Source organism: Carassius gibelio, chromosome B18 (assembly GCF_023724105.1).
Source record: "Carassius gibelio isolate Cgi1373 ecotype wild population from Czech Republic chromosome B18, carGib1.2-hapl.c, whole genome shotgun sequence".
NCBI classification, from domain to species: Eukaryota; Metazoa; Chordata; class Actinopteri; order Cypriniformes; family Cyprinidae; genus Carassius; species Carassius gibelio.
The window spans coordinates 29,846,611-29,858,107 of NC_068413.1; the positions used below are offsets into that span (position 1 = coordinate 29,846,611).

Here is an 11,497-nt window from a genome sequence, read left to right on the forward strand (position 1 = left end):
CATTATTCGAATGCTTGGTGAAAGAGATGCGTTTTTAATCTAGATTTAAACCGAGAGAGTGTGTCTGAACCGTGAACATTATCAGGAAGCGTTTTGTGACCTTAGGGAGCGTGATGGGTTGTAGCGTGGTAGAAGGCTAGTTAGGTACGCAGGAGCTAAACCATTTAGGGCCTTGTAAGTAATGATAATTTGTAACTGATACGGAACTTAATAGGTAGCCAGTGCAGAGACTGTAAAATTGGGGTAATATGATCATATTTTCTTGACCTCGTAAGGACTCTAGCTGCTGCATTTTGGACTACCTGTAGCTTGTTTATTGATAAAGCAGGACAACCACCTAGAAGTGCATTACAATAGTCCAGTCTAGAGGTCATGAATGCATGAACTAGCTTTTCTGCATCAGAAACGGATAACATGTTTCGTAGTTTGGCAATGTTTCTGAGATGGAAGAATGCAGTTTTTGTAACATGGGAAACATGATTTTCAAAAGACAAATTGCTGTCTAATATAACACCCAGATTTCTGACTGTAGAGGAAGTAACAGTACATCCGTCTAGTTGCAGATTGTAATCTACAAGATTCTGTGTAGTGTTTTTTGGTCCAATAATTAATATCTCTGTCTTATCTGAATTTAATTGGAGAAAATTATTTGTCATCCAATCTTTTACTTTTTTAACACCCTCTGTTAGCTTAGATAATTGAGGAGTTTCATCTGGTCTCGTTGAGATATATAGCTGAGTATCATCAGCAGAGCAGTGGAAGCTAATTCCGTATTTTCTAATAATATTACCAAGGGCTTAACATGTATACTGACCTAGGACGGATCCTTCAAAAGAAACACTTATGTGTGTCTGTTATTTTTCAATCTCAAAAAATTTTTTGAATGAAGTGCACAGAACGCATCAATGTCATTTCACGTGTAAATGATCAAGTTAGGCCTGATAATTTAACTGACTATCTAACTGACTTACTCTCATGCATTAACAAGTAACGTGTCACCAGACAATTATGGAACAATCTGTGCATATTGTCATTTGGTGCAATCTTGCTATGTGGTCACTGTCACAAAATAAACTGATACAAAATATGCCAATCACCATGACTGTTTATTGTTTGAACATTGACTGAAATCAACCATGACCCCATCAGGCTCTGCTCCCGTTGGTCGTGGTTGATTTCAGTCAACATTTTTTGGTCACTGGCGGTCATTTGGTTTTGTCAAGCTGTTATATAAGCTTTATTCTGTGTCTTTGGGGCAGGTCAGTTTTTGTTTAGTTAACTTTGAGTTATGAGTTGATGTATTTGAGCTTATTCAGTTATTTTTGTTGACCTATTTTTAGGCCTAGTTATTAATTTTGGTCCTTGTGTAACTTTTCAATATTATGGGAAAGTTCACTGTCTTGGCCCCTGACAAGGATACACAAAAGGTGCAATGATCTTCATAAACATTTAAAATATAATGGGTGTCTTTTAATAGAAAATGTCAATAAACATTTTGATATTTTTTTAGACCATTTTAAAGGGACATTTTATATTTGCACTACAGAAAACCCATATATATGAAACTTAACACAATGTTTTCAATTTTATTTATGGTAAAAATAACTTCTTATAGAAGGGTAACTAATACAGTATAGTACAAACCAAAATGTGCATTAATTTTGGATAAAACCACAAATTTAAAGATGTGAAGAACACGGGGGTTGAAGAAAAGGAATGTTTTACATTACGTGTTTAATAATAACAGTTATTAACATTTAGAGTTTACAAATCTGAGCAAGATATTAATGCAAGTCAATAAAATATATCAAAATCAATTTACACTTTTTAAATCAAAAAGACAACACTAAAATACAGTGCAAACAAGGCCAATATTTCTCCGATCTTTAAAACTAAGATTTTTAATGCTCACCAAGCCTGTCTTTATTTGATCAGAAGTTCAGAAGAACAGAATTAATCTAAAATATGATTTTTTTTTGTACATTTTCAGAATTGACATTTTTCATCTATCACTTTTGAAAAATTTAAAGCATACTTGCTAAAAACATTTTTTTCATATATTAAAAAAAATGGAACAATATACTGTTGAGAGAGCTTTTTATTTCAGATAAATGCTGATCTTTGGATCTTTCTATTCAAAGAATCCTGGGGGGAAAATGTACTCAACTGTTTTAGATATTGATAATAAGAATAATAAATGTTTCTTGAATAGCAAATCAGCACATTATGATGATTTCTGAAGAACATGTGACACTGAAGATTGGAGTAGTGAAGCTGTAAATTCAGATTTGATCACAGAGATAAATAAAATTGTACAATATATTCAAATAGAAAGCAGTTATTTTAAATAGTAAAAAATATTTCACAATATTATTGCTTTTGTTGTATTTTGGATCAAATAAAGACAGGTTTGGAGAGCATTAAAAATCTTACTGTTCAAAAACATTTAAATGGTAGTGTCATTTTTTTCTTATGTGTGCTCCACAACTTTAGATTAGATTTTATTGTTGTTCAAGCTATACATTTAAATTAATTTATTTCCATTTTAATTAAAAGATAAGAGAAATATTGGCCTTGTTTTCACTGTATTTTAGTGTTAAGTCTTGAAAAATGAAAAATAAAAAATTATTGAATGGGGTTTATATGGGGTTTTCCATAGTGCAAAATAAAATTGATGTCACTTTAAAAAAAAAAAAAAGCAAATTTTTTATATTAAGGATCTACATCCTATTATAATTTAAATGTTTATTAGTTGCAAACGAATACAAACTCATTTGGTGTTATTTCTGGCCGAGGTGGGATTCGAACCTCTAATTGTGTGTGTTTTTGTTCCTATTGGCTAGTCAGTGCTCTAAACCTATCCGTGACTGGCCTGCGTGAGCCACAGGATCATCAGTCATCATCAGTCAATAGAGTCATTCAAGGTCCGGCTGGTGAAGTCAGGCAGTAAATGGCATGTTTGCTGCACCCTCTCCTGGAATGGCAAGCCTTGTAACATTTAATCTATAGAAGAAGAAGTTTATTCACATACACACATACATATATTCATATGCACTTAAGATGATCATGCATGTGAACTGGTCCCCAAAGAAGCTATCTAAAGCTTATACTAGGGGGCTATGACCGCCCCTGTACTAAGCTGTATAAGCTGTACTAGTATCTTTTTTTTCACGTTACTAGTACTTATTTTTTAGACACTAGTATCTTTTCCATTAAGTACTAGAACTTATTCATTAGGTACTAGTGCCTTTTGTAAAGTTACTAGTACTTATTCATTAGATACTAGTACTTAATCATTGGATACTAGTACTTATTCCAATAGTGACTATATTTAATTAAACTATTCGTGTTAACAAAAAATAGAACTAGTACTTATTTTTTAGTTACTAGTAACTTTTTAGACCAGAGATATCCTGAACTTAATAGATAGTTGTACTTTTTAAATTAGCATTTCTGCCCAGTATGGTAATTGTATGTTGAATATTAATGAGCCAGCAACATATAGGAGAGAGATTAAACAGGAAACTGAAACAAGGAGATAGATGTAATATTTTTTAGAAAACCAAATTGAAAAGAAACAATTATTTGTACACAAGCACATAGAAAATGTATTTTTGTCAGTTTTTTTAATTGTAATTTCGTAAATATAGTAGGCTTATATGTTTGTTGGTCTTTGAGTGACCTCTGGTGGCAGGATGGAGATACCACACCAATTTTTTTTTACCGTATTTTTCGGACTATAAGTCGCACCTGAGTATAAGTCACATCAGTCCAAAAATGCGTCATGACGAGGAAAAAACATATATAAGTTGCATTGGACTAAGTCGCATTTGTTTAGAACCAAGAACCAACAGAAAACATTACCATCTACAGCCGCGAGAGGGCGCTCTATGTTTTCAGGGGTAGACTACAGGAGCACTGAGAAGCATAGAAGGTAATGCTTTCTCTTGGTTCATTTCTCTCGGTTCATGTCAAATTAATTTTAATAAGTCGCACCTGACTATAAGTCGCAGCAACAGCCAAACTATGAAAAAAAAGTGCCACATATAGTCCGGAAAATACGGTAGCTGTTATTTTCCTATTTTTCCTCCAGTAAAAAAAATAAATATCATACGAGCTGTATATTAACTTTTTTTTTCTTTTTTTTTTGCATAAAGTATATACAGTCATGCCAAAAAAGATGGACACCCTTGGTAAATATGATCAAAGAAGGCTGTGAAAATCAATATGCATTGTTAATCCTTTTGATCTTTTATTTTAAAAATTCACAAAAATCTAACCTTTCATTTGATAATAAGAATTTAAAGTGGGGGGAAATATCATTATGAAATAAATGTTTTTCTCTAATACACATTGGCTACAATAAAAAACACCCTTAGAAATTCTTATGAGTAAAATAACTCTGAAGTATATTAATATTCACAATTTTGAGTACTCCAGCATGATTATAAACATGAAATTATCCAGGCATTGCTTCCTGTTTCAAAGAAATATAAAGAGGAGGGGAAGCAAAGCCCAAATGCCCTTAATCATCCATCACAATGAGAAAAACCAAAGAATATATTTCTGATGTGCAGCAAAAGATAATTGAGCTTCACAAATTAGAAAGTGACTTTAACAAAAGACCTAGAGCAGTGAAAATTCCCATTTCCACCATCATGGCAATAATTAAGTATTTCCAATCAACAGAAAATATCACTGCCTGGAGGAGGACGTGTGTCTATATCGTCCTAATGCACCGTGAGGAGGAGAGTTTGAGTGGCTAAAGTCTCTTCAAGGATCACAGCTAGAGAATTGCAGAAAATAGTTAAATTTAAATTAAATTAAAATTTTAATTTATGCATTTAGCAGACGCTTTTATCCAAAACGACTTCCAGTGCATTCAGGCTATCAATTTTTACGTATCATGTGTTCCTGGGCAATTGAACCCCCAGTTGAGCTACAGGAACAGCACCTACATCACCGCATGTTGTTTAGGAGGGTTACAAGAAAAATTCTTCTAGCTTATCCAAAAACAAACTAAAGCATATTCATTTATAAAACACGACTGGAACTTCAAATGGAACTGGCTTCTATGATCAGATGAAACAAAAAATAAGCTATTTAGCAGCAAACACTCAAGATGGGTTTGGTGAACACAGAGATAAAAAGTACCACATGTGTACAATTAAATATACAGTTGTATTTTTGATGTTGTGGGCCTATATCTCTGCTGGAGGTCCTGGACATCTTATTTAGACACATGACATCTTTGATTATATCAAATACCAATAGATAAAAATGTATGACTCTGTTAGATATCTTATAATGGACCATGTGTGGATCATCTAACCATACAATAATCCAAACACAAACCTCATAAACAACACAAAGTGGATTGAATTTCATGTAGCTTGTTAGAGAACTGTGGCTCTGTGTAGGAAATGCTGCTCAATCTGAAAGCACGTGCTGGAGATTTATTACTAATCACAGAACACAATCATTCGATTAATCGTGCAGCCCTTGGGTCTTGTTTACCAAATAAGGACTGATAGATTGACAGAGCTTTCATTGGTGTTGAACCAGCGTTTGTGACTGAGCAACTGGGTATAAATGAAGCTGATTGCAAGTACTGATCAGAAAACTACGTCAGGGGTGTTAAAGTGTGTTTAGTTGAATTTTCAGTCACTTGGTAAGATAGTTTTCTACTGTGTTTTGTTTCTTAGTGTGTAAAGATTTGTTAATGCAGGTTCATTACATTTATTTTGGATAATGTTGATGTTAATAGGACTATCAGCATGTGGATTTCTGTAGCCTTTATTCTCGCTTTGGCTGTAAGTGGAGTCAACTCTAATGGTGAGTGAACAATGGGCTGAATTTTATTTTTAAATAACTGTTTTCTACTCTTTTATGACTATTCTTGCTTTCTGTTCACTAGTTAATAAGAGCAAATTATTTCTCTGCAGGTTTTCGCAGTGGTAGAAGATGTCCCCCTGGCTGGGAAAAGTTTGAGATGCAGTGTTTTAAATTTTTCAGTGACTTGAAACCATGGGCTGAAGCAGAGGCAAGTTTGTCTTTTCCACAAATGCTGACCATAGGAGCAAGCCCCAAATTGTGTAACAAGTCATACTGTAACTGTTTGCACTATTGTAATGTTAAAATATTTATGGTAAGCGCTTGCAGTCAATTAATTTCAGCTATGTTTAAATGAACCAATTTTGCTGAGGTAATTGAACTAGTTTGTTTAAATATAGCTAAAATGAACTGATCGCAACCACTTACCATCTTATTTAGTAAACCCAATGAGGTAACCCTGTTGGTTATACTCTTTCTACCAAAAAATATCTTTACATGGTCAAGGGTGTCTTAAAGCGGTCAAGTGTTTACTGATCAAACAAATTCCTGTATCTCTGTGCCATGCATCTTTCAAAGATTGAGTCATGCTCCACTATATTTTAAAGGGTGTCTATGGGGTTTGTTTTCAGCTTTAGATCCAAATGAACTGCAATGCACTTAACCGTTTTTCATCCTGTCAGAAAAAGTGTCTTGAGCTCGGTGGAAACCTTGCATCAGTCCATGATCCACACACTAGCGGTTTCCTCAAGACCTTTCTGAGAAAATGTGCTAGTGGCATGCCCCGAACCTGGATTGGTGCTCATGATGCAATTAAGGTAACCGGTCGTCTTTTCCATTTAAATCTCAATCCAACCAGTGTCGGATTAATGTCAAAATTAGAACAAACCATAAGTGTTGCTTGTTCACACTTAGTAAAAGCTGGTTTGCACTGCCCCAACAAACCAGCATTTCAGGTGCAGTGAAATTAGATGTTCAACTAAACCTACCACTGTAAGATAAAATGAGAAGCAGCAAATGGTGGAAATGGCAACAAGTTCAGTAATGTTGATCTAACGTTCTTAGAATAATGTCTGGTTTTGGAGTGATGGCTCAAAGTTTGACTACAGTGACTGGCTTACTGGTGAGCCAAATGAATATGGAGGAAAGGAAAATTGTGTGGAGCTGGCCTATGGAGGTAAAATATACATGTTCTTTAATCTTTTTGGTATTAAACTTGTAGAGGTCTGAAACCTTTACGTTTTGTAACACTTATGGCTTCCTGTTTGCACTAAAGCCTATCTGACTAACTTTCTGAATGTAACTGAATTTCCACAGCTGAGCAACGCTGGAATGATCTGGACTGTGCCACTCCTCTCAATTTCATCTGTTTGATTTCTCTTCCTGCTTGTTAATCTTGTCTGTCCATCACCCGAGAGGCTTTAGTTTCTGGATTAATGTTAGCCTCTAAAAATAAAAGTGAAGTGGACCTCAAACCCCAAATGTATATTTGAACTTTCTTGGCTTTTTTTTTTTTTTTTTAAATCCTGCTGGAGTAAAATCTAAAAGACCCTTTGGTTTGTTCCAACGAAGTCAAGGAAGGGACCGGTGTTTAATGGGCTTTGTAGGGTCAAGTATGTGTTTTACGGAACGCATCTCGCAGAAACTGTTTTCGGGTCAGTGTACTGGTGAGCCGAAAACCGATGCAACTGGTTCTTGACTTGAGAACGAGAATCTCTCCAGTGGGTGTGTTTGTTCGTTATCTGGCTCGGTGTTCATCTTCAGTTCTCTCCTCACCGCAGTTCATTCAGTGTATTGTTTGAGTAAACGAACTACTCCGGGATATTTGTTTTAACTCCGAGGGAATGTCCGTCATATTAAAGTTAACTGCTTCTTCTGTGGATTTAATGCTTATTGGAGACTCAAATGGTTTCAAATGATTCAGTTCCATTTGGTTAACTTCTTCCCAATGAAGAACTGGATTAAATTTAATGATTTGTTTGCGACTCGGTCCTCACTACAATGAACATATTCAAGCGAATTGTCGGAGTCCGTGGACTACGTGTATGAGAATGATTTGTTCCCCTAAAAGATTCATTCAAAAAGAACAATTGCTTCACAAAGGACACATCCTTTTTTTTTTTTTTTTTTTTTTTTTTTGAAAACCGAAAAAATCTCAATGACAGTAATTGTTTCAGCTGCTGTAACGAGAATTTTTGTATTTATAGAATGCCTGGTAATTTAAACTCAAACTAGTAAGCTTTTACAGACTCGAAAGTTCTAGTAACTTGAATTAAAAAAAAAAAAAAAACTTTGTCAGACCTTGAAAAACTTAGCTGATGCAACTTAATAATTGTAGTTCATAAAAATTAAGTTTATCTTCAACTCAAATTCTGTGCAGTCGGTTGCCTTGAAAATTTGAGTTGAACTAACGTTTTTTTTTTTTTTTACGGTGTTAGAGTATTTTAAATTTATTTACGGAGTTTAGTAAAAGCAGTTACTAACATTTTTAGTGTTTAGGAAAATAATGCAAGTAAATAAAATTAAAAACACACTACTAAAGTAGCTACAGTGCAAACGAGGCCAATACTTCTAGCATTTTAATTAACAAATTTCAATTTGTAGATTAAACCAGGGGTTTTCAAACTGTGGTTCGTGACTTGTTGGTCACAGAATGGAACCAGGTGGGTCGAACACGACGTCACGACTGCTGCAGCTAAATTTGCGTTTCAATGACACACACTCACACAGTTCAGTCTAGGGCTGAACAATATAGCCTTCTAACATTATTACGAACTGCAATCTCATTGGTGTGATTTGAGTTGCAATCAAGTCTGCGTTCGTTTTGTTTTGAAGTGTGGGCGCACAAGTTGTAATAACAGTGAAGGTCTCGGAGCAATGTCATTACGTTATTAAAGAGAAAAAAAATTGCTCACTTCAATGCACTATATTCTGCATGAGATTGCATACACCAGAAAATTCAAATGTTACAAAAACGGTTTCAGGTCATGTTCATTCATTTCTATTGCCTTATCCGGGAAACGGTTTGTAAAAAGCATTTCACATGTGGGTGAGCAGGGCACAAACACCGGGTTAATTGTAACACCACAAGATTTAAACATTTCCACATAACAAAATGTACAAATCTTTGCAATGTGTTCTTGACGTATCATCTCTGTTTAGAGAAAAATTTGCCAAAGTTCAGAATTCTTTTGAAGATGTTTCCGAACATTTAACCATTGCAAAAATAAATTTTTGGCTGAACTAAATGTAATCCAGTGTTTGTTTTTTTTTGTTTTTTTTTAACGAAACCCCTGTTTATTTTTAGTTTTTACCCATTTTACAGTTATTTTAATCTCACAGTTAGACAGTTCTACTTTGCTTCTTATGCTTATCCAAAAAAAAGTGTTGGATTGTGCTCCGTTCTCGCCAACACACAGAAGTATGGCGTTATATTTTAGACAAAAGTTATGAAATAGCAGAAATCCACTGTGCGAGCAAAGCAGCACTCCGCCACCGCAGCTACATGTACACTTCTCGGTTGTTGAATTTGTGCGCGAGTACTTTTATCATGCCAGCTGAAGGTTCATTTTTGCTCGTGTGAAATAACATAATGTGCTCGTGAGCACGTCTTACACGCTCATAACTTTTGACTAAAATATAACGCCATACAGAAGGATCATGAATGCATTTTCAGGAACAAAGAAACAGCAGCGCAGATTACAGTTCACTGGAATGAGCCTGTTTCACGTTTTTTCATGGACACTACATATTTTAACATCTGTAAACATAAATTAAAACTTAAATATTAGTAGTGAAATTTTTCAGTTGTACTCTAACATAAAATGGTCATTTTTCTTAAATACTTAATTTCTGTCATCAAACCTTTAAGTAAGATTAGGCTTATAGTAATGTCAAACATTTTTTTCAAATATTTTGACGCGTCGTGAAATAGATTACACTTGTCTAGGTCGGTCGTGGAACGGAAAAGTTTGGGAACCCCTGGATTAAACAACAACAATAATAATAATGCAATTAAAAATTGTGGAGAACAAAAACAGGTGGATGGCTTGTTTTTTTTTTTTAAGAAGAGCCTTGCGTTCATGGTGCGTTCCCAAGAGATGTTCATAGGCAATTCTCATCTAATCTGTCCATCTATGTACCAAACACAAAGACCACCCATTTAGAGGGGCCAGTGGTCTTGTCCTCAGCAGTTCTACAGAAAATCAATAGAATGACTTAAAATATTTGTCTTTGTGTGCAGACTGACAGTTATCACACATTAGTGCCTGTTTAAATAATTGATTTTTTTTTCTTTTACTGTCTATGGATTTACCTGCACCTGGAAGGAACACATCTGACCTTTGATCCTTCACTGTGTCAAAGTGCCTGGTGTGATGTCATGGTGGAATGAGACAGTCTTTGGGGTGACCTGCTCTGTGGAGGATGGGTCTTGATAGAGCATACATCATCTAAACATTCCTGAAAAATAGATTAAAATAAAATATATCATATATATATATATATATATATATATATATATATATATATATATATATATAGCATTGTAATATATTTTTATGGATATATATGCATCAGTAGGTTTGCATTTTTATTATTATTATTATTATTTTTATTTATTTATTTTTTAAATGAATTGTTTTACATTTGAATATACAGTACAGACCAAAAGTTTCTCACCTTCTCATTGAAAGAGTTTTCTTTATTTTCATGAATATGAAAATTGTAGATTCACACTAAAGGCATCAAAACTATGAATTAACACATGTGGAATTATATATGGAATTAAATACATAACAGAAAAGTGTGAAACAACTGAAAATATGTCATATTCTAGGTTCTTCAAAGTAGCCACCTTTTGCTTTGATTACTGCTTTGCACTCTTGGCATTCTCTTGATGAGCTTCAAGAGGTCGTCACCTGAAATGGTCTTCCAACAGTCTTGAAGGAGTTCCCCGAGAGATGCTTAGCAATTGTTGACCCTTTTGTCTTCTGTCTGCGGTCCAGCTCACCCCTAAACCATCTCGATTGGGTTCAGGTCCGGTGACTGTGGAGGCCAGGTCATCTGGCGCAGCACCCCATCACTCTCCTTCTTGCTCAAATAGCCCTTGATGCCTTCAGTGTGACTCTACAATTTTCATAGTCATGAAAATAAAGAAAACTCTTTGAATGAGAAGGTGTGTCCAAACTTTTGGTCTATACTGTATTTTCTAATTTTTGAAATTTATTCCTGTGATACAAAGCTGCGTTTTCAACATTATTACTCCACTCTTCAGCATCATGTGATCCTTCAGAAAATAATGTGCATTCATTGTAGTGGCATTGTAAACATTGTAGTGGTAATGATAATATCAACATTGATTATAATAAGAAATTTTTTGTGAGGAAATCATAAGATTAATAATATAAATGATTGTATAATAAGTCATTCATTGTAATTTTTTTATTTTATTCTTATTATTATTATTATTAACTTTTTTGTAACTTTATATATATATATATATATATATATATATATATATATATATATATATATATATATAGGCTATATATATATATATATATATATATATATATATATATATATATATATATATATATATATATATATATATATATATATATATATAATTATTATTATTTATTTTTATTTTTTTTGTTTTTTA

General features: G+C 33.8%; 1 protein-coding gene across 1 annotated transcript; it reads left to right on the forward strand.

The window, feature by feature from the left end:
- Positions 1-5,572: 5,572 nt before the first annotated feature.
- LOC127977420 (ladderlectin-like) lies at positions 5,573-7,307 on the forward strand. The gene is made up of 6 exons (XM_052582324.1): positions 5,573-5,671; positions 5,768-5,835; positions 5,946-6,043; positions 6,516-6,650; positions 6,898-7,009; positions 7,150-7,307. Exons 2-6 carry the CDS (start codon positions 5,778-5,780, stop codon positions 7,224-7,226), a joined length of 480 nt encoding a protein of 159 aa, XP_052438284.1. The 5' UTR covers positions 5,573-5,671; positions 5,768-5,777; the 3' UTR covers positions 7,227-7,307.
- Positions 7,308-11,497: the final 4,190 nt, after the last annotated feature.

Excerpts from the sequence above, each read along its gene's own strand:
- LOC127977420 (XM_052582324.1), top strand. The coding sequence starts at position 5,778 with ATGTGGATTTCTGTAGCCTTTATTCTCGCTTTGGCTGTAAGTGGAGTC. Across the intron at positions 5,836-5,945 it reads AAGTGGAGTCAACTCTAATG|GTTTTCGCAGTGGTAGAAGA; the intron begins GTGAGTGAACAA and ends ATTTCTCTGCAG. Across the intron at positions 7,010-7,149 it reads TGTGGAGCTGGCCTATGGAG|CTGAGCAACGCTGGAATGAT; the intron begins GTAAAATATACA and ends GAATTTCCACAG.